Genomic DNA, 27,002 nt, shown 5'->3' with positions numbered 1-27,002 from the left:
TGAATCGACGTCTTGGCAACATCCTGACTGATGGCAGCCCATTTTTTGCATAATCAGTGCTGGGAGTTTGTCAGAATTTGTGGGATTTTGTTTGTCCACCTACCTCCTGAGGACTGACCTCAAGTTCTCCATAGGATTAAGATCTGGGGAGTTTCCTAGCCATAAACCCAATATTTGATATATCTATATTCACTTTATACATTGTGCGACAGTGACCATACCTAACTACCTAACTACATCTCTTCTGCTCTCTCCTCTTCTCCTCTCTCTCTTTCTGTCTTCCTGTCTGTTGTCGTGCTATACATGTCGCTTCTAAAATGCCAATAATCCAGACCCCCTTTTCCCTCTGGACTCACCTGACTCGTCCTGGTGTCCCACTTCTGGTTGGAGATCTCGTTGCATGGGTGCTCTGCGTGGTCTGCCTGGGATGACTGGGGACAGTTCTACTTTTCCCCAAAGCCTCAGCTGATGCTTACAGCTGTTCGCTGTTGAGGAGTCATGACTGCAATTGCTAGATAGTTCAGGACTGGAGTTTTCTACAGTCTACCTGAGCCTCCAATAACAAACCGGAATCCATATTAACTTTAACACATCTCTTGTTAAACTCTTGTTGAACTTCCAGCCTCCTAACATACAGTATGACTGCCGATCAATCCCTGCTATCCGTTATCATCCAAATGAGTCCTCTCATGAGGTTTCCTCCTATTGCCATCTTAGGAAGTTTTTTCTTGCCACTGTCGCTGCCATCCTTAGCTTGCTCATCAGTGACAATCTTATAATTTTGATTCATACACATTCACATTTCATAAAAACTTAAATAATCCTTTTGATTGCGACAATGTCAACCGTTAAAAGCGCTATACAAATAAAATTTTAATGAATTAAACATTTTTATGTTTTATTCCTTAATTGTGCTGGAAAACACATTGCTCATCACCATCTATTCTTGGATGGTCAGGAGAAGCTGCTCTTCTACGATGTTTTTGTACCATTCGTTATGCATGGCTGTGTTCTTAGGCAAAATTGTGAGTGAGCCTGGCTGAGAAGCAACCCCACATGGTCTCAGAATGCTTAACTGTTGGCATGGCTGGACTGTTACATTAAGCATAAACATAAAGTAATTGTCAATAAAAGCCTTTGACACTTACGAGATGCTCGTAATTATATGTATACCATAGTAACATTTGACAAAAAAGATGTAAAAGCACCTAAACCAAAGGGAATTTTTCCATAGGAAATAATGGAAATTCTAATAATTCGTTCCACAGCCCAAAAAAATAAATACATGAACATAATCAACACAAAATATAAGATAAAAAATAAAACAAATAACGTGCACTTTAACTTAAAAAAAAGTATATATAAATCCCGACAGATAAGTGTTTCAGTTTATGCCGTTTATGCTTGCAGACGCTGTGCATGTGTTTCTCTCTCTTGCGCTGCAGAGTGTGTGCCTTATGTGTGTGTGTGCGCGTAATTTGACACCGAGCAGGCTTACACTTTCTCTCTCTCGCTTTTAGTGTCTTTGTTTGTGTGTGTGTGTGAAGCAGAGAAAGGGGGCTTCACACAGACACACACACAAACACACACACAGTAAAGGTGAGAGAGAGAGAGAGGGAGTGTTTGTAAACTGGCACAGTGTCAAATTAAGCACGCGCACACACAAGCTCACACAAGCTGAAACAGAGAGGCTAAGGAAGAAAATGGATTTTTAACCTCTAATGAGATTATCTTTTGCTTTACATGCGCGCACACACACTGTTTTAAGAAACAGTACATGCGCGCTGTTCACATGCGCTTACAAACACAAAATAAAAGATGTTTTCCACACAAACGCAGTCACAGTGTTATAGTACAGTAACAGTACACACGTGCACAGATGTTAATTATACCAGTATGAGACGAGCACTAAGACCCAGCAGGGGAGATGATTACCCGCAATTCCACAGCGCAAGGGAGAGAAAAAAACTTTGGCTCAGTTGTGATCACGTGACGCTCGCCGTCAAAACAAGAAGCGCATGCGTGATACATGATACTCACTGCTTGTAAACCAAGACTTGCTCGTTTTTCAAGTCAAAAGTAATTAAAAATCTTTGCTCGTCTTGCGGAACACTCGCAAAACGCGTTACTCGCAATCCGAGGTTTCATTGTTATGTGTATGCGTATACGTATGTGTAAAACACAGATGTCTCTCTTATTAATTAAAAAAGCCAAAACAATGGGCATCTAAGTTTTGTCGAGCTCAAAATAAAGTATTTCAGTAATACAAGGGATATTTGTGTGAACGTTTACATTTTCAGTCTGCCAATTTTTAGACGTAGTGGAGTAACTTATAACACAAAAAACACATAACACAGAAAGCACATAATACAAATAATGGCTTTTTTTTACAAAAAAGCATTTTTGTGCCTGCACGCCTTTGTTGAAGCCCAGGCCCTCACTCAATGGTACACACACTGCCAAGGTCTTATTTCCATTTACTGACAAGAGTTTGAAAAAATTTTCCTTTAAGAATAAAAAGTGGTCACAAAGTTCATGCCAGATAGACTGGTTTGAGTATTTCAGGAATTGCCGTTCTCCTTGGATTTTTACAATAGTCTATAGAATTTACGAAGAAGAGCTTAAAAAAAAAGAACATCTAGTGCACAGCAGTTTCTGCCCAGAAATTGCTGGTTGTTGTGAGAGGACAATGGGCAAACTGGTTCCAGCTTGCAAGGTTTTGTCTGAAGTAATTCAAACAGCCACGCTTTACAACAGTGGTTAGCTGAAAAGCATCTCAGAACACTCAACACATCAAGGCTCATGGAGGATAAAATACAACAGCAGATGTCCACATCAAGGATTAAACTGAACAGTTGATGTTAGGGGGATTATTTTTTCCACTTTTGTTTGTAGACTCTTTTAATCCAAGTTTTTAAAAATTTTAACCGATTAACAAGTCATTAGCTTAACTAATTAACAATACATTAGCTTAACCCATTCAGGTCTTGATGTGAACATTAACTGGAGCACCTAACCTGTATTTGCTTGTTATTATGTTGCTGCTACATGAACATCAGTGTACAGTATATCAGGACAAATTTGCTCCTATATCCTTGTAAGCTACATAGAAAAGAATGGAAACACCATGATTTCTTACCCAGAAAAGACACACAGACTTTGCAGAAAGTGTTAAACTGGAACTTGTTGGCAGCTTCCAGTAAGGTCTTGGCATTAGCTGAGTCTATGATAAGGGAGCCTGTGTAGACAAACTCTAGCAGTAGCTCCAGAACATCAGCGCCAACGCTGTTCATCGTCAGTGTCATCTTCTCACCGCTTTTGTTCTCTCCGGCCAATCTGAAGACAGCAGAGGAGGACAGGGTCAATAAACCAGTAAGAGAAATGCTTAAAACCTGTCATGCAGTCTGATTCTAAATGACTGAAATGTAAACTGTCAGTGCACTATAGCTGGTGTATGAGAAGTGTGGCAGAGCTTGAGGGGAAATCTGGTTTGGTTGTTATGCATCTTCATGCATAATACATATATAAAAGTGTATGAGATGGGCAGACTGCATGGCCCTCTAATGGAGCAGTAGCTTGTTTAGGAAAGGCAGAAAGCTAAGTACATCTTGTTAGAGCTGATTGGCAGACGAATGCTCTGCAGCTTTGATTGGGGGAAAGACTTAAGGAATTCTAGGTAAAGGTCTAAAACTATAGCAGGACACAAAATAGCCTCTTGAAATAAAAGCTTCTGATAATTACACTGTAATGAAAGGATATGCCAGACAGTGACGCATATGCAGACTGACTTGGTAATGGCACGGAAATAGCTGTAATACATTTTCTTCTGCATTTATTTCCCATTTCCCTATGTCTGTAGTCGTATACACACACACACACACACACACACACACACACACACACGCACACAGACCCTAAAACAATCAGTCATACCATTACGACCACCCGCCTAATATTGAGCAAGTTCCCTTTTGCCAACAAAACAGCCCTAGCTTGATGGGTCAGAGATCGATGGGTCAGGACTCCACTAGACAAGTGAAAGTATGCGCTGGTATCTGGCAACAAGCTGTCAGTAGCAGATGCTTCACGTCATGCAAGTTGTGAGATGGGGCCTCCATGGATCGGACTTGTTTTTCCAGTACATCCCACAGATGCTCGATTGGACCGAGATCGTGAGAATTTTGAGGCCAAGTCAACACCTCAATCTCATTATTGTGCTCCCTACACCATTCTTTAACCATTTTGCACAATAACACAGTGCATTATTCTGCTAAAAGAGGCCACTGCCATCAGGGTATACCGTTTTCATTACGTTATGGTAGGTGCTACTGTATGTGTCAAAGTAACAGCCACATGATTGGCATCCAAATGAATTCTAATTGCCCAAAGCATTACTGTTGGCAATTTGGGTGCAAAACATGGGTCAGCTTGGGCACCCTGACTGGTCTATAGCTTGTCAGCCTCGTACGCAACGTGTTTTGACATCTGATCTAGTCATCTAGCCATCACAATTTGGCCGTTGTCGCTCAAATCTTACGCTTGCATATTTTTTCAGCTTTCAACACATCGACATCAGTAAATACAAAAAGTATTTAGTCACCATTGACAGCTCTTTGGTCTTGGCCATAGTAGAGTTTGAAGTGTGACTGTTTGAGGTTGTGGTCAGGTGTCTTTTATACTGATAACAAGTTCAAACAGCTGCCATTAATACAGGTAACAAGTGGAGGACAGAGGAGCCTCTTAAGGAAGAAGTTACAGGTTTGTGAAAGCCAGAAATCTTGCTTGTTTGTAAGTCACTAAATACTTATTTTACAGAGAAATTGACCAATTAATTTATAAAAAAAATCCTACGATGTGATTTTTTTTTCTTAGTTTGTCTTTCATAGTTGAGGTATACCTATGATGATACCTCTCTCAGCTTTTTAAGCACAATTGGTGGCTGACTAAATACCTTTTTGCACCATTGTACATACATATATCTATATACTGTAGTATATACAGTATACTGTGTATATAACAAATACACACATTTTGAACAGATAAGAAGGACATAATTTGTTTACAGTCATATAAACACTTTATGACAACAGGACAAAGAAAAATCTATTTCTTTAATGTTAATTTAAACATTCCTTTGAAGGCCTATAAGGGTCACACAGATTTCAGGCTTAAATTTAATTCCAGATACAGATATGTATTTTTGGAGCACTACAGATCTAATCTTTGTGTGCTTCCAAGAACTTTCTTTATATGTTTAAATCCTACTTGCTTAACATACAAACTTATGTATGTAAAGCAGCTGTCAATGTCACAGTAATTAATAAAAATTATTAAGAGATGACAGTTTTTTTTATTAAAACATTTACTGCAGTGTAATACAAATAGCACATGGTGTCTAAACTAAATATTTGAATATATTTCAATTTAATACACAGATGTAATCTTGCTTTTTTGCCAAATGTTGAAATACAAAATTGCTGGTAGTGCATTTTTAGGCTAATGTATATGGAATATAAAATAGTATGACAGGAACATAGATGATCTGAGATGAGGCTAGACTGTGTGTGTGTGTGTGTGTGTGTGTGAGAGAGAGAGAGAGAGAGAGAGAGAGAGTATGTGAATGAAGTATGGCAGGAGAGGAGAGGGAAAGAGAGGCAGAGAGTCGGTCCTGCCATAGAGAGCCAGCAGCCATCCATCATTGGGAGAGGTACCGTTCCATGACTGGGACCTGGGTTTAGTCTCAAAACACCTTTCAGCTGCTGCCAAAGTAAAATGCACCATGGCCTGTGTATGAACTGATGTATTAGTCGTCATATAGGCCTGACTGGGGGAAGAGGCAAAAATACAGTATGAGGTGAGGGGTAAATCTCTGGAATTGGCTGGAAAATCAAGAATGTTACTCCTGAAAAGAAAAGCAAAACAAAAATAAATAAATTAATAAATTAATTAAAATGCATCTTATTGGGGTCAGTTGTAAATGCAGGAGTAGAAATACCACAAATGAAAAAGCAAAAGTAATCCGCGACTGGGGTGTGAGGAGACGTGTGTGGGAGAGAGAGAGAAAGAAAGAAAGAAAGAAAGAAAGAAAGAAAGAAAGAAAGAAAGAAAGAAAAAATAATCAAATTAGTAAAGTCAGCCGAGTCCTCTGTTCGATCAGTTGTTTGCATGCAGGAATGTGAATTGACAGCTTCAGGAATACAATCGCTGTATAAACACTGTGCTTGGAAATAAGTTTGTGCTTTTAGCAGAGCAAAGAAAAATTTTAAAAACAAGAACTGATCTTTATCTCCCCTCACTATAACCAATACCATAGCCGAACTAACGAAGCAATGGAATTACTGGTGCTGTGAGGGGGAGCAAGGCTAGAAAATGGCCACAATTCCTATTTTCCCACAAATGGAAGGAACAGACGCTGGTGGATGCCTATCTGAGAGGTTTTTTTTTATTTAAAAAAAAGTTCATTGAATTGGTATGAATATCTGAAAATATTTGCATGCACTGCTTGGAGACTTCAGCAATGATTTGTTAAAGTACAAAATAATGAGCACTAATTTACATGTGAATTGGGATCCGATCTGTGCAAAAAGTTGGCATGTTATGCATAATTTATGAAGAGTAACTACGTGAATTACATCACATGCAAAGTCAGGGGATGTTACTGTTAGCTGGAAGCTCGACATCAGAGACGAGTAAAGTGAGGGAGGAAACTCATGTACTGTATAATACTGGCTAAGAGCAGTGAGATACATTGAAACTGTTGGAACTCAAGAACTGTTTCGAATATTATTTGAATAAATTAATTTCTGTGTCTAGACATAAGATATGAATAATGTTAAGATAAAAGTAAATGTTAATGATAATAAGATAATAATTAATTTCATTTGTTTCTTAAAGGTACGGGTTAAATGCTGATGGCTGGTAAACCATCTGAATTTGAGCAGCGTCCTGATTAAGGCACATTTTATATAAATACTCTGAGATTTTAACTGAATTTTGAAGATAGTGTGGTCTAGACTTTAACTTGCAAGCACAGGCTTGTGTAAATTTAATACACGTTCTTCAGATGTACTCATTTGCACATAGTATTGCACTTCCCAAGTGTGGCAAGGATGGCTCAGGGTTTATGATCAGAGGATCAGGGTTCAAGCCCCACCACTGCTGGGTTTCTACTGTTAACCCTACTGTATGCCCATAAAAAATACCCACTGAAAATGTGCCTTAATCAAGCATTTTTTTTGTATAGAAATAGAAAAAAATGTAAATCTGTTACATCTGAGCTAGTCAGCTAATTAGATCTGGATTGGACGGCTTGGTTATACTGAGTGACTTAACAGATACCTGTTAAAAACATACAATTCACAACAGTTGTTGTGCATGGAGATGCTACAGCAGATGAATTTAGGTTTAATCATTTTGCCACTGATCAAACAAAAGTTGGTTAATAGGCCTCCAGCAGGGACATGAGGCTCCTTCTGGTTAAAGGAAGACCCCCTGTTGATCACTGATACTTGTGTAGTGACCATTTTTTTCTCAGGTAGCATAGTAATGAAATTAATGCTTAATAAGTTTAACACTATACATTTCCATGCATATTAATATTATGATTGCTAATTTAGAGTACATATAGCGGTTGAATTGGGCTGGGACTGTTGCTAGGTGTTATTTATTAGTGTTATTTAGCTTCTCATAGTATTCAGTTTGCTTTTGCTATGTTTTCAATGTAATGTTTTTTCCTCAAATCTAAAATTAGCTAGAATTTCCAGTCTATTACTTTTCTAATCACACTAGAAGAGGGACAGGTGGATGGGGAAATATAGGTCAGAAAATGGCACAGTTAATAAAAGTACATTTAAGAATGTAAAGTGCCTTGATATTCTGCTTGAATAATGTTTCGACTTTAGTAAATTATAGTTTAACATTAAATCTTACCAGATTTGTACATTTCAGCATATCGTAAATCTGACGGTGCACCAAGTTTAAAAGTGCCATAACGGACAGCAAAGTTTCTTAACATACTGTTGTCTGGTCTCTCATCATGTATTCAGTAAAATCTGTGAGGGGAGAACTTGGCAAGCAATTCATCAATATTTGGCAGTGGTATCTGTGGCAGACGTGACTGGATCAAGAGTTTTACAGAACGCTATCTTCTAAATGTTTGGACTAACCCCATAACAGGAATTTGAAAATCAAAGAATATACAACCAACCAGGATACAGTCTAGCAGCTCATTTTGGAAGAACCTTTGTTTAACTGTGGTCCATACACCAAGTATTTTCATAGTATGCAAGGTAATCACAGAAGAGCTAATATTGTTAACCAGCAATGCCAGGTTTTAGCAGAACTTACAGCCTAAAGACAGTAAAACCTCGGATTGCAAGTAATACGGGTTGCGAGTGTTCCGCAAGATGAGCAAAGAGTTTTAATCAAATTAAGTCTTGGTTTACGAGTACAGAGTATCAGCCAACGTTTTTTCTTTCTCTTGCGCTGCAGAATTGTGGGTAATCGACTTCCCTGCTGGGTCTTAGTGCGCATCTCGTACTGGTATAATCAACATCCGTGCACGCATGTACTGTTTACTTTAACACTGTGACCACGTGTGTGTGCAAAACATCTTTTATTTTGTGTCCGTATGCGTGTGTGTACAGTGCGTGTGATGAATAAAGCAAAAGCAAGTCTTATTAGAGAGGTTAAAAAAACATTTTCTCTTTCTGCTTAAGACTCAGCCTGCTTTGTGTCTGTGTGCGCACGTGTCATTGGACACACATAGACCCCTCCTACTTTCGCCTTTATAGACACACACAGGCACACTCTTTCTCTCTGCTCTGCACAGAAACACTGCTCTGTCGCGATTTTTTTACAAAGTAAAGTGCAGGTTAATTTGTTTTATTTTTACTTTATAGCAGTGACTACTTTACAAAGTGGAGGAAGGGTGTATAAGACGAAAAGGGGGAGAGGGGAGTTTACTTTAGATTTACACACACACATACACACACAAACACAGCGCCTGCGTGCACGAACGGAAACACTTATCTGTCTGGATTTATTTGTACTTTTTTTAAAGGTAAAGTGCAGGTTAATTTGTTTTATTTTGTGTTTAATTATTTTTATTTATTTATTTTTTGGGGCTGTGGAATGAATAATTTTAGTTTCCATTATTACTTATGGGACAATTTAATTTGGTTTACGAATGTTTTGGAATACGAGCCCACTTCCCGAACGAATTATCCTACAGTAGTAATCCAAAAACTCGACATGAGATTTAAAACTAGCTTAAACATTAAGAAATTGGATAAACAAGATTTAATTCTTTTATTTTATAGTTAACCTTTGATTGTCGGCGTTATTTCTGTTTAATGCTGATAATTGGCTCTAAAATAAATCTGACTCTGGCAACACTGTCATTAACTGTCCTATCATCCACACGAAAGACTTAAGTACTTAAGGGCCTGTGGTTTGCATTAAAAACTTGTAAGGTACATTTTACTACAGCATGTAAATAAAATATGTAGTTTTTATGTATATGTACAAGACAATAAATAGGCATTACAAATAAATTATGCTGAATGAGGATAAATGAATTTCCTACTTGTTAATTATAAACCACAATTGAAGTAATCTCTTATAATGAGAATTAGGGCAAACCTTATGATGAATAGGCTGCTGGTACAGGCAATAAACCTTAATTAAAAACATCGAGACAAAATATGTCATAGTGTCTCAGAGAAGAAGTGAAAAAGTATTGTGAGGTTGTCTCACATATGCTTATCACAAAAACACACACTCTCTCAATAGATGCTTCCAGATAAAGCAGATCAGCCAAATGGAAGATGTGCTAAAGAGGTGATTTAGTTTTTATTGTAGCTTTTTTATGAGCAGGAGGAAAACAGCAGGTGCTCCTTACACATGGTTAGGTACACATGTGCTATTGATGGGGACAAAAAAAAAAAGAAGAAGATGGACAAACAGACTATGACCAGCTCTCTTTTCAAAAAAAGGCTTGATGCGCACCATCAAAAGCCTGCCATTCCTCTGACATCAAATTGAGATCATGGGCTAATGCATGGATCAATGAAAAAAATCAATATTTTGACTGAATTTGATATGAATAGAATGGAACATCTTGAACCCATTACCTGACTTAGGAATAGGAACACATCCACATGCAAATTTCGGAGAAACTATATGCCGCTTTCTAGAAAAGGTTAGGGTTAAGTTTTCTCCTTAATGGAAAAAAGGTGTACCTGAAGTCAGTTTTTTAGAGTACCATCTTCACTCTCTAGAAAATGAATTGCACAGATGTAGCAACATTATCTTGTAGGGAAAATGTCTGAATTTTTCAGTTCCTCCATCTTTGCTTTTAGCAATGGTTGTTAAGTGCTCATACTGGGATGGGGAGAGTGGAGAAGAAAAAAAAACAGGAAACTGTGTTTTAAGATAACCTCACATCCTATTCAACCTTCAAACAGCAGTTGAACTCAAATAGCTTGGAGAGGTGTATCAGCACATTTTGTGCTCCACTGAGAACAGAGTCAAATCTACACTCTCTGTTATTGCTCCTAATGCAATTTTCATCACTGCTGCTCGCAAGATAGGATAACGCAGCTCAGACTAAATCCACAATCCAAAGGGCCAGAGTTCCACTTTAAATTTGTCCTTGTGGCTCCGCTGCATCGTGTATGATGGATAATAAGGGCATAAAGACTGGCTTCTAAAGCTGAACGTAAATGTATGAGTTTTTATGATCAGTATGCTGACTCGGTGTGAACATTCCATCATTGCATACATAATGACCTAATATGTTGATATTCACCTTCAACACTAGTGTTAAGTTCAACCGGATTTGGAGCTACGACTTTAAACAGGTATAAATTCTTAATAAATTGAAGCATTAAAAATGTATAACAGCTTTATTTTGAGCTTGGGTTCCTGTTAGTGATTTAAAGATTTAAAGGTTCTGTCAGTGTTTGTATGTTTCCCCCCACATATCAAAACCATACGAATTACAGTAGTTGGGTTGGCTAATCTAAATTGCTGCTAAGTGCAAATGTGTATATGGTCTAACATCTTATTCTCACCTCATACCCAGTGTTTCTGGGATTAGCTCTTGGAAATGACCATAATCCTGCACCTGTAACAGTGTTTCAGTGTTTACTATAATAAAGATATAACTGACTGACTGAATAAGTTACTAAAGGAATGAATGAATGAATGAATGAATGAATGAACAGAGCGTGACTAAAAAGGGTTTTTTTTGCCACTCAGTTTGGATGTCATTCACCTTCTAGGGATTTTTTTCCCCCAATCAGGACATCTTTTTTATCTACTGTATCTCCACCTTTCTTGCATATCTTAGAAAACATGATCCTAAGTTCCAGAAGTACAATTTATCCCACATCCTAAATATCACAAAACAACATTTCCACCAGCAATATCTATTTCAGCTCAAAAGGCTTTTTCATTTTAAGAAGCTAATATCAGTCAAAGCATCTATGCATCATGGGGTTTGAAAAGGCTCTCTGTGCCTGTTCACACCAGGCTTTGGGCTTGCTTTATTCTGTCTGTCTGGTGCTTTTGTGGGACTTGTGCAAACATTCTATGAAGTCACATAATCTACTTTCTCCGAAAGGCTGATGAACAATAGGAATAAAATATCTCATTACATCATGTTACTGCTTGTATGCATCATCCAACATGCACTTTACAGAAAACTATCACCCAGCTGAAGTGAACACTCCAAAATCTGCCAAAGTCAAAAACAAGACGACTTTGTCCTAAAATCCGAAACACAAGTGTCTCTGTGCGAATTGAACTGCTAAGTGGATTTATGACTGAGCTGTACGTAAATTTGCATAGAGATAGGCATTTATTTACAGCAGATAACTGATGAATTTAGGACAGCTACTGTAGGAGTAAAACTCCAGGCACTTGAAGGAAAGAGGCAGAGTGAAGTGCTAAGCTAATATGTCAGATAAAGTTTGACATTTACAATACATTAAAAAAAAAGAAAAGAAAATCCCCAGTCATGGAACTTTTTTCTGCCCATTAAAATGTACATTTGCTCATTCAGTGCATGGAGATGAAAGGGCAGGATAAGTGCTGACCTTTCGCAACAATTATACACATTCATTTATTTGACAGGAGGAATGGCTACTGGCCCTGTGATAGAACCGAAGTCTTCACACCTGCAAGAGAATGGGAGGGTAAAGGAAGCCACACAAATGTGCCCTATAAAAAGAACAGAATGGATCAACAACAGGAGAGAGGCAAACCTTTTAACCATGTCCTTGAAATACAAGCTGCAGGAAGCTAGAACATTTTGATGGACTTCAAATTCTTTGCCTTGAACAATTATTTTCAGGTCTGTAAATTCTTTCACTCGCCGCTGCTGGTTCAATTCTTTCAACATTTCTGTAGAACAAAAGAAAAAACACAAATAGCAGTTTAAACCGAGTCTGTCACAAGCGCATGATTAAAAAGAGAGAACAATTTGTTTGTGTATCTAAGGAGCTGAAAAAGATGAAGGAAATGGGAAATAAAAACTGTCAAATATATAGGGAGAGATCTGTGCACCAGAAAGAGCAGAAGGTCAACAGTCTCATTAGAAAGAACATTTGGCTACACATGTACAAAAGAGACACATGGGACTGTTTAGGGTGTTTAATCCCGAAGGAGAAGGCTGTGATTTTAGCATGGATTTAAATATTCGCTGGACTAAAAATTCCTTCTGCAGTAAAGCTCTGGAGTAACCTCCGTTTACAAAGAAAGGTAGAATAACAAAAAAAAAAAAAAAAGAGATAGAAAGAAGATATAAGGAAAAGAGTGCCTGGAAGAAGAAAGGAAGAAAAGAAAGAAAAGAAGTTCATCACACTGCATTACAATAAATATTTCATATTTATTATATATAATAATAGTATTATTTTTCTGATCATGTTATTCCAAGATTTCTTATAACATTAGTACCATGGTGGAGTTTACCAAAATTAGCACTACAACATATATACACATGGATATAGCTCTTGGTTTGGTACTGACTGTTCTGTTCTGCCAGGATTAATTCAAATATATTTCTATATTCAATGACACACAGCTGGACTCCTCGTTTCACGACTACATTATTAAACTTATTAAATTAATCTCTAAATGTTCATGTTTAATACTTTGTTATAAATCTTTTGCAGTTAATGAAGTATGTGAGTGATAGACATCTTCCCTGATTGAGCTCTACCAGGCCTGTAATAACTTTTTGCCTCCTTCTCATCATCCCAGTCCCAGTACTCTGGATGGTATCTTTTGATGAATCTCTCAGGAAATGACAGAGAATTCATATCTTGATGCTTCTCTCTCTCTCTTTAATACATCTATTCCCACATCCTGACGAGTGCATGGAATTTGTGCAATTTAATGAATTTTTCCTCATTAAATATTTTGGTACTTTATTGTGGTATCATTCACATAATATACACTCACCATAATTATGTAATCAGCCAATCTTGTGGCAGCAGCAGCACAATGCATAAAATCATGCAGGTACAAGTTAACAGCTTTAGTTAATTTTAGTGACTTTAGCCACAGCACTGTTGTTGGTGTCAGACAGGCCGGTTTGAGTATTTCAGAAACTGCCGAGGTTCACACACAATAGTGCCTCATATGTATTCATACAGAATAATGCATAAAACAAAAAACATCCAGTGAGTGGCAGTTCCACAATCATAAATGCCTCATTGATAGATGAGGCCAGGAGGAGACAACAGAAAGGATATGGTATAACTTAGATGACCCCTCTTTACTTTTCCAGCTGTTCTCAGATGCAGTTCAACTCAACAGTTCTAAAGAGTAATTTGAGTTGGCAGAGTTTTCCTGTCACCAATAATGATGCTTATTACATTTTTTTTCTATGTTCACTTGTCTTTGCACTGATTTGCGTAAACTCTAAGGACTGCTGTATGTAAAAAATAAATCAATAAAAAATCAGATGAGCTGCATTTCCTGAAATACCTATATTAACCGATCTGGCCCCAACAACCATGGCGTAGACAAAGTGTAGCAAAGTGCTACACTGGCATGATTGACTTGTTTGGGTGATTGGATAATTGCATGAAGAGGCAGAGGTACCAGTGTGGGTGTTGAGCATATACTGTATAAGCAAAACTCCATTAATGGTCATTCAGTACATTTAGCTTATCAGCTGACTTTATTGCCACATAACATTGCTGAGTCTGAACCTGACCAACTGCAGCAACACTGCGGTTTATAACACTGCTTCCGGAGGCTTGTACAGTGGCCATTGTGCATAATGGGTGCATCACTTCATTTGTTTCCTTTCTTATCCTAATGCACCCATCGTTCCGGAATAGGGTCATTTTTAAAAAGTCCAATCTTTACGCTTAATAACAAGTTAAAAAATTTTTTTTTGATTAATGTCACTAACACATGGTTTTCTTATGGTTAAACAGCTGTTTGCACCAAATTGTTCGCAAATGGAAAAAGTGTTCGAGTAAAGTCCATTCACGATTTCTTTTTTCCAACCACATTCTTACAAGAATTTGACAGCTCAGCAATTTGCTTTTAGGTTTTAAAAATGTGTGTGCGTGGAAGGGATCTTAACCCAGGTCCACTAACTTTAAATCTCCTGCTTGGTGCTCCCCAATAATTTGACCCTTCTGAAATAAAGACTTTTTATGGCCATGCAGTATATCTAAATTATATGTAAACAGTACTGTGCAAAAGTTTTTTTAGTTCTATAGGCTTCTAATGGGATTTTTTTGCCTCTCATTTTCAATCCAGTCCCATTTTCGGAGGAATTCTTTTTAGTTTGTTAAGACACACAGTGATCTATGAATCATTCAAGTGTAAAGAGCATCTAATGTAAGGAATAAAACAGTGTGGAAGAGATACATCAGGCTGGTGATTAGTATACTGGTGATGCTAAATGCTGAGTAGTTGAAACAGACGAGAGGGGAAATGAGGTTGCTACTGTGGTTGTTACATAAACAACCTATTTTAACACTTTCCAGCCTCTCATAGTAACACATTTGTTCCCACTTCTTTTACTGTAAATACTGTACATCCACAATTCTCTTCATATTACCTCATTACTGTTTTTTAACTGTAAAATCTAGACATCTCATTCTATCAGCTCATATTAGGAGGATGATTTAAAGAGTGCACAGTTAATCGAGTTTAACCATTTAAAATTCCTTTATTTCACAGAGCTATCATATTAATGATCTGACAAAAACAGTAGAGACATGTGTGAACATCTATGTAAAATATTCCTTGTTAATTTGACTGGGGTGTGTAAAAAGCATGGCAGCTAATTATTTTCTATTTAAGTGGGTCAGTGCTCTCTGGAGGTGGACCAACCATTAACCAGCTCAAGCTATTCTTACTAAAGGAAGAACATTGATTTTTTAACAAAATGAACTCCTGGAATCGCTGGTATCAATATAATATACCATGGGCTTAAAAAAAAGATGATATATTCACATGACTAGTAATAAAATCACATTTTTGTTTATTTAAACCTAGCTGTGTAATAATGGGTGCACAGAGATACAATACAGTCTACAGGGAGCGCTCTTTGCCCTGGGTTAAACTAGAGTGAATGCTGAAGTTGTGAAAGGTGTCCTTCGTGCACAAAGACATGCTGAACAATAGAAGCACAGATATGGGGATGAAACACACTCAAACGCGCTCTCACTAGTAGGACACATGCGAGGATAAAGTCAGAATAAATGAATGCAAACTCTGTTTACAAAGAGCCTCAGAGCTTGCTGAATGAGACCATTCTTTTCCCTCCTCTCTCCCAATTAACCACAAAGCCGTGTCTACAGATATGAAGGGCAATGCCTGAGGCCAGGACAAGATGGATTTGATGCCTCTTACGATCTTGTAACAATTCTCTTAAATTATATAAAAAGTCTGCACATCCCTGTTAAAACTGCAGGATTGTGTCATCTAAAAGAAATTCCCATGTTTAAATAGAAGCAACCAAAAAATCAAGCAAGAAAATTGAATTTTTTGGGGGGTTGAAAAAAAAGAAGAAAAAAAAAATAGATAGATAGATAGATAATTGGACAAAGTGTTGGATGCTTAAGCAAGCACATCAGTTTATAATTTGTGCTCAGAATGAATAAATAATAAAATAAAGTCATGTTCAAATGTACTACTTCAAATGTAATACTAATTTTATCACTGTAGTAATTGTAATTAACTCTAAATAATGATCAACTGTTTCTGATGCTTGGTTTTATTAGCTTGGTTTTATCTGACATCTGAAGCCATGGGCTGCTGAGAGTTTACTAAGCATGTATGGTATCTCAAGTGTCAAAAGATATCAATCAGGGGAGCGGTACAAAGAATTTCCAAAGATTAGATGTACGAAAGAATACTGTAAAGGCCATTATTAACAAGTGAAGCAAATGGGGCACCACAATGACAGTTCCCAATAAAAGGATATCCCTAAAAAAAGGACAAAAGCACAAGACAAAATCTTACCACGGAGGCTGCCAAGGGACCTATGGCAAGATTAAAAGAGCTGCAGGAATCCCTGACAAATACTGATTACGCTCCGCATGTGAGAGCGACCTCCCGCATTTTTCAAGTCTGGCGTTACAGGGCAGGGTGGCTAGACAAAAACCCTTTAAAAGTCTAATTTTTAAAAAAGGCCAACTACTGTAAATCACCCCAAACTATTTAGCAAAATATGGTATGGTCTGAATAAAACAATTAGAAAGGTATAATAAATTCATATGGTTTGCTTGGCAAAAGTAATTCCACACCTAAGGTAAAGCATGGTGGTGACAGCATTATGTTTTAGGTCTGCTTATCTTCACCCAGAACCAGGGATTTTCGCAAGGTGGTGAGAATCGTGAATAGCTACAAGTGGAATGAATTTAAGTGTAAAATACTTAGGTGTCTGCTAATAACTTGAAGATAAACAAATTGCCTTCATGGCCCTCAGTAAAGATATCTGTTAAAAATAAACTTCATTACTTAATAGCTACCTTAATTACTGTATTACTTACAAAATTTCCTGTTCCTGTTTATATTAGGACCCAGAGGAGTGAGGTGCCTGCCCCAGAAATGCTCAATATATAAAATAAATAAATAAATAAATAATTAAAACAAAGCTTATTTAGCATCTTAGCTGAGTTTACAATCGCAATGTGGGAGTTTTTGTAGTTAGTGAGCTGTGTTTGATGTGAGATTTTTTGCCTTTCTTGCTAGTTTGCTATTAGTGGATGGCTAAAGGAGAAAAATCTGTGGATCCTTTCTTGGATTTATTAAACTTTAATGTTATGGGTGAGATTACCCAAAGATCAACAGTTTTTGGAAATGCCATTGGATTTATTAAAGCCAAGAATCTATAAGCATTATCAGGTCATTGCCCTCCTCATTCAGAAGGAAAGAATAATGGACTTGTGTTTAAGTAAACAGTGTCAGTGTCCTCGAAATGCATAAATTTCCTTTAATGTTTTTAGTCATATCACTCATTCATCGTCTATACCGCTTTTTCCCTTCTACAGGTGGCGGGGGGGTGGGGGGTGGGGGGCGTTGGTGCCCAACCCAGAAGGATCCCTGTAATCGAATCAGGGCCCTGGAGGTGTAAAACTACAGTATTAACCATTAAGCCACGGTGCCGCCTTTGGTTCATATATTTTTTGGAAAATAATCAGAGCCGTAAACCTATCTCAAGCACTTACTTTTAGCACTTCATATGAATTTCAGCCGGTGTACACAGTACATGAAGGAGTATTGTTCCAATGCACTTCAGTAACCCTATACCTATTAATATAATGCTTAATTGTGAGTAACAGAGCCTAAATATGTTGCAAAACCTAAAAAAATGTCCAGATGTTCTTTAGTCAAAGTACAAAAGCAGTTCAGTTGCATGATTTTTAGGCTCTGTTATTCACAATCAAGCATCAAGCTCACTGTTGTAGAGCTGACTGAAGGCCCGGGATGGAATGGCACAGTTCACTACTAAATTTTAGCATGATAGTGACCTAAAGAATACATCCTTCCATCTAAGATCTCCTTCGAGTCCACAGGAGATTTGTGTAGCCAATTTGATGATTTTTAAAAGGTTTCTGTATGAAAAAGTGAGAAAATATAGCCAAGTCAGTATGTACAGTAGCATGCTGATAGACTGTTACCCAAAAAAACAGAGGGTGTAATAAAATAAAAAAGATGTTTCAACAAAGTATTAGCTTAGGGTTGTGAACAAATATGCAACTAGGTTATTGTAACTTTTTTTATTTCTCTTTTTCCCATAAAAATACTTTCTTATTGTTTTTCACTGTATTTATTTTCTTTGTAATTTGTACATTTGATGTAGGAAAGGATCTAACCCAATTGATCCTACATTATTATTATTATTATTATTATTATTATTATTATTATTATTATTTAATTGCACACAGACCTGTCATTGTAGCAGCAGTGTTTAGACACTTTATTCACTGTAAATATGGCTTAATTTGACAATATCTAAAGTCATGATAAACAGTGTGATAAATGATAAATGTTGTTTGTGGTACTTGAGTATCTAGGAGTTTAAAATAAATGCCGCTGCTGCACCTGATACACACACACACTACCATGTGCTAAAATAACATCTGGTCAGGGAAAAGTGAGAAAAATGCATTTAAAGATTTAGTTCTGACAGTGGTACAGGAGCATTGGACATCTTGACAGCTAGTTTCTGATCATAATCCAAATCGATTAGGTTTATGTCTGCTTTGCTACCTCATGTAGCTATCCAGCAGCTTGACATTCACTGTGTGATGAAATCAGACTTGCCTAGCAAAAGTATTAGACAGCTTTATTCAGACTGACTATTTTTAAATTTGACAAATTTTATACAAATTTTGATTCATCTGTTTGGTTACATTGTCACAACATGTAATTATCAGTCTTTCCAGATGCAGATCCATTAACTCTGACTTGAGCTCCGAGTAAAAAAAAAAATTAATTGAGAATACACAACAACGACATTTATTGCAGGCTCCTTTATTGCCCCCCCCCCCCCCCACACACACACACACAAAAAGAGCCCTTTAATAAAAAATAAAAAAAACGTTATAAAAACAATGTTGATAAATGTATTTTCTAAGCTGCTAATCTCCTGAAATCTCAGAGTTCTCTGACTGGCAGGGCTTTTAATCAGTGCTCCAGCCGTGGAGAGCAGGTCACTGGCTGACTGATGGCTCTTGTTCTTTGAGGAGAGCAGAGCAGAGAGCTGAATCCTCAGGGCTGTGGCATGTTGCTGCTTTAGATGCTATAACATGCCTTTGATATTTCATTTTACACTGAAATTGTAAGAGGTACGACGGTATTATTATGAACAAGGGATTGCATGTCATTAATGAGAGCTGCAATTGATTTGTCCAATCGTCCAAATTAATGAGCTATCCACTCGCTTTGCTTTAATCACAGAGAACAGAATTGACTATGTCAAAAGGGCAAATTGGTTGTTCATTCAGTGTTTTACACTCATGAGGTTAGCATTTGAATTGTATCACTGTTAATGTTGAAGACTGTGCTATAATTTTATATTTTTGTGCCATTATGGTTATACAGTATGGGCCTGCGTGGTTTAAAGTGTTTTTTTTTCTACTTGACACAGAAACCTTGGGAAGCTCATGAATAAACTTTAGGGATCTTAAAGACAGCAATGATGATCTATTGAACGGACCTTCCATTCTTAGTGACAAGCTGATAAGTAGCGTGCAAAGCTACTCCCTGTCTTCACAACGCTCCCTCTATAGAAGATTAATATTACTAGTGATGCAACATGACATGCAATTTAAAGAAGAGGCAGTGGAACAGACTTTTTGCCTTTAGCTCAGCAGAATATCCAGATTCCACCGACAGCCAAAAGCCCATACTAGTGCCACCATGCAACTTCCCATACTGATTACGTGACCAACTGCCTCCCATTTGTTTAATGTAAGCTAGGGAGGAAATGTATTATTTAATGATCCTAAGATAGAAAACAGAAAGATAAAGCAAGGTCTCCAGTTTAAGCAACATCACGAACTGCTTCAACAGTAAATACCAATTATTATGGTATAAACTGGGCTATATCTATGAACATATACCCAGAGTTGACTGTTATAATCTGGGGACTTTATAGTGAATATACTGTACCACGGAAAAGATACCAAAGGTAAAAAGAAATACATTACTCATCGGCCTCCACCTTTAATACTATGTCAGTCACATTAATCATCAAGGCACTTGTTTGCTGAGCATACTGCAGAATATTGCAGACGCTAACCCTAAGACTTCATAAAGTTATCATAATAGAATTTGCAGGGAGGGAAAAAAAGAAAAGCAAGTGGAAAAGGATAGCAAAGCAGAGTGAGTTTATCCACTTGGAGAAGGAGACGAATGAGAGCATTTATTGAGGGCGATAGTCAAGAAAGTAATAAATGTCTGCAAGATCATCAGCTCCTTGGACTGAGAAAGCACGTTTTCCCTGGGTTATTGCTTCAACAAAATCAGCCTACACACTCAAAAAGAGAAAAGAAAGAAAGAAAAAAAACAAACAAAACACAAAACAGCTTAAATTTCAATTTAAAATTTGAACTCAAGGACAATTTTACCTTTGGGATGCCAAGGGTCTGTGAACTCATACTTCCCCATGCCGACTGTGCGGAGCATTTGCAGCCCATTGGCAGTCTCTTGAGCGGTGCATCCATTGGTAGGTGGAGGATGTACAGATGTTTGTCCGTTTAACACTGGGACACTGCTGGTTAATGTGGTAGATGGCTGCACCATGGGATGGGTGAGATGGCCATTGCCCAGAACCGTTTGGCCAGTCTGAGTGACCTGGCATACTCCAGGCATAGGGGACATGGCAATTGGGGGCATGCCAGTCAGCCCCAGGGTCTGGTTGTGCACATTGAGCATCATGCCGGTCAGTGGCTGTGAGGGTGGTTGGGTCAGCTGATAGTGTGAGGGCAGGAGTGGATGAGGTGGGGGCACGGCAGTTTGAAGGGGAGGAGTGGCACCTATGATAGGTGCCTGGACATTAACTCCCTGGCTATAAGTCGGTGGTTGGGGAAGGCTGTACGTGTGGGAAAGAAGACTCGCCTGGCTCACTGTGGGCACTGCCGGGGGCCATAGATGACCTAAGGGGTGGAAGTTAACATGTGACTCATACTCTTTGTTTGGATATCCATTTAAAACTAACAAAACATCAAACTGATAAGGAAAACACTGCTGAAGTTATTTTCAGAACATTCAAAAACAAAAGATCCCAAATCTAGTGCTATTCTTTACCTGCATTATCTTTCTCCCTCAGTTGTTTGCTAGGGGGTTCATCTGTATCCCAGGGAGTAGACTGGTTAATAGGCGTCTGTCCCCATCTGACACTGGGAGCCAGAACAGGTCCTGCTGTTTGGTTTTCTACTGCTGCATGTGCTGAGACCTGCTTCAAAAAAAAAAAAGTAAACATGCTAAACAGAACACCCCAAGCTTTAATTATCATCACCAATCCGCAATTACACACGGTGTGTCAGACACTGGTAGATCATTGTGCTTTGTTAATATTCCTTCTCCTCTGCTCGTTTAATTATGCTGCTGTTCTAGTTTAGTGCCATCAATAATGTAGAAAAAAAAACCAAGGTCGGCTGCCAGCAATTTGACTTGGCAAAAGGAAGGGAGATCTATATAGAAAACATTTTACTAATTATCTTCGCCTCACACTGCCTCTAAATCAAAGTGGAGATCCAATATGGGAAAAAGCTATTTCACAGTTATTTAGAAGAATTGTCTCATTTCAATGCAACTGAAAAATAGCACAAATTACTTCATGAGAGTTGATACTTGAATATTACCTGCAGATTGACTAAATGTATACTCCACTATAGAAGTGACAGGACACATTTCTCTTGTGATGTACAGCACTTAACTGTCTGCGCACAAGTCAACAGAAACTGATTTATTATTATTTTTAAATACGCCTTCTGGATTACTATTAATATTACAGGCTTGTAAAGAGAAGCAGTGCAATCACTGAACCTTCAAATTCTAAGCATGACTATATTCAGTGAGTAGGCTGTATAGTTTAATAACCTTAAATGCCTACTGAAATACGTTACAGTGTCACAAATAGCTGTTTCAATAAAGACAATTCATGATCTGCTATTGCACCATTAGGGAAAGTGTTTCCCTTCATAATTCACCAGTCAGGCTGATTATAAAAAGAAGAGAAATCGTAAAAAAAGCAAACAGTAATTAGTGAGATTACACAAATAGAGGGGAAAAAACTAAACAAAACACAACATATAAAAAACTAATTTCCTCAAAGTTCGAAACTGCTAGTAATTGGATTACAACCAAAGTACAAGTTTATTGCTAATCCAATTAATTTAGAGAATATTATTCAAATTAACAGACAAGAATGTTTCATTTGCACCAAGTCTGTTTATCACCGCACAAAATCATATGTTAAATCATGTGTTTTTCTCTTTCTCTAACAATATATTGATTTTTTTTTTTTGGTCAAATTTTTTTTTTATTAAAACTGTAAAACTTATAAACTGTAATACCTATTTTCATTATTGCATTTTACAGTTTAGAGGCTGGGGACAAAAGTTAAAGGTCAGTTTAAATCCAGCAAAAACATTATAATACTGTGATAAAAAAAAAAAAAATTACCAATACAAATATTTTTAGTATTTATAAATAAAAATATCAAATCTCTAACAATGTGGTAAAAGTATTAGGAAGATAAATATTACAGTACACAAGGCTTGACATTTGCTGTTTAACTTTAATTTCCCTAGGTGAGAATGAATAGATCCATGATATCGACAATTCTTTATACAAGACTAAATAAAAAGGATAACTTCTTATGGACAAATTTATATCCACAAAAAATGTAAGAGCACCTGTATTTTTTTTTTAAATGAAAAAAATTAATCACAGGCAGTGATACAGCAATACAAAGCCCGAACAAATCATTCAACACATCAAATTTGTCTGAATTAAAAAACTGTATAAATTATAATTCTCTAATTGTCAGTCAACCGAGGTTTTGTGTCCAAATTGGCACTTTCAAAAACTAAAGAAATAATAGAAAATTCTAATTTTGGACATTTCATCCTAAATGTATCCAGTTACGAGTGATTCGTTTTTTTAAGGGAGATTCCTTATGGGGTTTTACGCACAACCATTCTCTCAGTAACCATTAACAGTACAGCTCCTTCTAAACTGTTAACCTTATGATTTCTGTCACTGTGTTTTAATGATCCAGCTCAGATGCAGGTCTTGAACTTTCTCAACATACTTAAGTGTTCTTTACTCTCAGCTATTTTTCCATGCGAGGTAAAATGTCTGCATTATCCTGATTATTAACATTAAATAACCTGGAAACATTTTACAAATATGAGCCAAACACAGATAATCAGGAAAATATTTTACGCATCTAATAGCTGCCAGAAGAATTATATTTTTAAATCATTCGTTCTCTACATTAAAATAATAATAATAAATCAATAAATCAATAAAATTATTTTTTATAATATAGAAAAAGAGCTTTTACAGTGGATATAATGCCAAACTTTTCATCCTGAGACACTACAGTTCACAGAAGTATGGGGTTTATGTCATATGAAAGCTACTAAGGAGCTATTATTATGTGGCTGTATACCCTATATATCATTGCAATGTGGAGCAATCTGGCCCTACAGTATGTGCTCCCTATATTTTAAGGGGCATTCACATTAGGACCTTTTGTGTTCAAAAAGATGGATGTTTAATATAATGGTAATTTCCACAATGTGAATCACATATTCTTCCAATGCACATGGTAAAACGATTGCAACTGAAATTCACAGCGCATTGTGTCATCCTGTATCATTCCACCCCTAGAAAGCAGTCTTTCACACAGAAAGGAATTCAATGCCACAGTGAAAGTATTTTAATTGAATTTTATTTCACTTTAAAGTACAACAAAAATAACTGCAAGAAGAATTCCTATGGGATCTTGCACACCTCTTTGCTTTAGGCAATGTGATATTAAAGTGTTAATGGTCCTTTAAAGTAAAGGAAAATAATGAATTTAAAAAAATACATTTCCAGCATAGCCTTGCGCAGTTGACTATAGAACTGACTTCATCCAGTCTTCATCCATTTTCTGACTAATAACATACATTAAGCCTGCTTTTTTATCAGCACAATTTTATATAAAATGGTTAATATAACAGAATTATGATGTAAAGCAGATTTTGGTCATAATGATAGTGATAAATGTAATTCTTTCTACACTTTACTAATACTAATGCATACATCCATAATAGTGCATGTCTACGAGACGAGCAAAAGTAGAATTTAATGGTTTCCTGGAGACTTATAAAGACTTTGCAACACAGCCAGTAGCTATGATTGGCTGTGTTTCAAACCTGTCCCTCAGAAAAGCAATGACTTCATTCTACTTCACTGCTGTCTCAATGGTATGGTTACAGTTCATCTGCTTTCTCATAAGCAGGGCATGTTTGCCATTTATTATTAAAGCGAAACAACACTCACATATTAATATTAATACAATTAATCTTGTGCTTGTTTTATAAAAATTCATTCCAAGCACAATTACACTATTATAAAAAACTTTTATTCGCCATCTAAATATGTATACACACACTCATCTAACATTTATGTAGGAGTACACAGTTCCCTTTCAAATCTGCCCCAGGTATAAACAAATGAAAATGCAATTCACTATTTGTCGGTTAGTGGCTGACTTGCTTGTCTCAGTGCAGTCTGCTCGGAAAATACATTAGTATCTGTTTCATTTCAGGACAAAAAGTCTTACTGAACTCTGCTGTTAGTTATTAGCTTTTGGTTGTTCATCCTGAGTACTAAACAGGTGTTTGAGATGTGTGTCTGTGTGTGTGTACGTGTGTACAGTATGTTTATATCTGTGTCAGGTCTCATTAGAAATTCCTTTCCTAACTTTGCAAATATTTGACAAGAAACATTTTTACATTGTACACACGAGCATACACACAGATGCAGAATGGTATTAAAATGCTAAATAGATCTCAATTTTTTTTAATGGGTTTAGATTAGATTATAGTTAATTAGCCATAACAAGGCTTAAGTACAACATAATCAGCCTCGACACATCATCTAGTTATCTCAAGAGGCAGAAAACTGATGCCCTTCATGAAAATGAGCAAAAAGAAATAACACAAGTGAAAAAAATAAAAAATAAAGAATAGACAAGCAACACGTTGAATATGTGACATCTACGCTTCAACAGAAGGGAAGAGCGTATACATGTTTTAACACTGCATTTATTTACATATCAATGTTTAAGGCAGTGCAATCCTTTCGGTGAATTTCTAAATGATCGTCCCCACAATTAAGTAATATGTGGTGAAGCCCCCTCAAAAAGAGCTGCAGCACTGAGTCTCTTCCTGTAACGACTAACAACATTGGGAACAATTGCAGAGGGATGATAGAACCACTTTTATATGCTAACCATTTCAACCTCCTTTATATCCTTAGGTTTATGCATGTTTTAAATTCAGCCCACAGATTTTCAACATGGTTCAAATACAGATATGACAACTAAAAAAAAAATTAAATCATTGACTGTGTCCCTGTTTGCACTTCACTGCTAAACTTTACAATAAATATAGATTTTCGCAACTTTTTCATAAAAGTTTTTGTGCTGTCACTATTTGTGCTCAAAGTACTTCAGTTTTGACATTTTTTTATAATAGTTTTCTTTCATTCTTTAAAATGCTCTTTATTCTTAAAAAAAAAACACGATTTAGAACATACAGTAATCTTTTTGATAGAAAAATCTTTTTGATGTGGTGAGTTCTTCCAACACAAGTAATTTGGCGTTCATGAAAATCCAGTTAGTTTGGAAAAACAATCATAGCAAGAGATCTTGAGCATTTGTGTTAATTTACATATACACCAACCAGCCAACATTAATACCACAAAGCAATAACACATTAATATTAATTATCAATTTACATACTACTAAACTGGTGACACTGGTGATAGCTTGTCCTCTCCGATCCACAGAAAAGCTAACGCGTAATAAATCGGAAAAAAACAGAAAGGCAACATAATTCACATGGGGCTCAGCAAGCAAAGAACCGAAGCCTGCCGACCCAGCCTCCAAACTCTGAAAATCCCAATCCTATTGAGCTGCGCTGGACAAGCAAGTCTGATCCATGGAGGCGCCATCCCATAACCCAGAGCACCCAAATGCACAAACCATCCAAAACCAACATCCTGGTGCCAGAGACCAGAGCACACCCGCAGAGATTGCAGGGAGTCCATGCCCCAAAGGGCCACAGCTACCCAGGTGGCAGAAGGGAATCTACACAATATGGGCCATAATATTTTGTTTATAGTAATATTATGGTTGTGTGGTGTATATGGATACTCATGAGAATGAGAACTACAGGTTTAAAATTGCATAATTGGATTTTTTTATATGATTTCATACAGTTTATTTACTTCAGTAACATTCCATAAAAACAAAAAACAAAAAAACAAGCCATTCATTTAGAGAAAAATAACACCTTATACAGTAAAATGTTGCAGCGTTCATTTGTGTCTATGATGGCCAAAAACCTCCACATTACAGCTGCCTTACAGGACGAATTAGTGCACTCTGCACTTGGATGCACTCCTTTACTGTTCAGTCATTTTGTTGTTTTCAGATCTAAGAGGTTTGCCTTTTGATGGTGTTGGCATCACTGAATATAAATCAGCTATTCCATGAACATGCATTTACCAGCACAGGCATGAACAGAAAATTCTTCATTACCTACAGTAAATGTATACAAATCTAGTGGAACTTTTTTGGATGGTTTTCCTTACAAAAGCACTTACTCACAATTTTACCAAGAGCTTGATAAATGAGGTATGTGTAATTTATGTGCTAGTTTTCTTTAAAGGGTGCCAAAAATTCTGGAGTTGACAGCAGCAAATCCTATAATAATGTACTTATCAATTGAGCC

General features: G+C 36.9%; 1 protein-coding gene across 2 annotated transcripts in view; it reads right to left on the bottom strand.

The window, feature by feature from the left end:
- Positions 1–27,002, bottom strand: part of LOC128535291 (kelch-like protein 29) — a 107,995-nt gene that overhangs the window by 45,929 nt on the left and 35,064 nt on the right. Inside the window, exons 4-7 of one of the 2 annotated variants that reach the window (XM_053509163.1) lie at positions 21,292–21,442; positions 20,613–21,140; positions 12,270–12,408; positions 3,140–3,336 (exon numbers count right to left, since the gene is read on the bottom strand). In XM_053509163.1, the coding sequence (XP_053365138.1) occupies positions 3,140–3,336; positions 12,270–12,408; positions 20,613–21,140; positions 21,292–21,442 (1,015 nt within the window). The remainder of the gene's footprint in view (positions 1–3,139; positions 3,337–12,269; positions 12,409–20,612; positions 21,141–21,291; positions 21,443–27,002) is intronic. The other variant, XM_053509165.1, reaches the window with a different exon arrangement.

The sequence above is a fragment of the Clarias gariepinus genome, chromosome 13, assembly GCF_024256425.1.
Source record: "Clarias gariepinus isolate MV-2021 ecotype Netherlands chromosome 13, CGAR_prim_01v2, whole genome shotgun sequence".
In the NCBI taxonomy this organism is placed as follows: Eukaryota; Metazoa; Chordata; class Actinopteri; order Siluriformes; family Clariidae; genus Clarias; species Clarias gariepinus.
The sequence above is the reverse complement of the archived record's forward strand: the minus strand, read 5'-3'. Positions and strand labels throughout refer to the sequence as shown.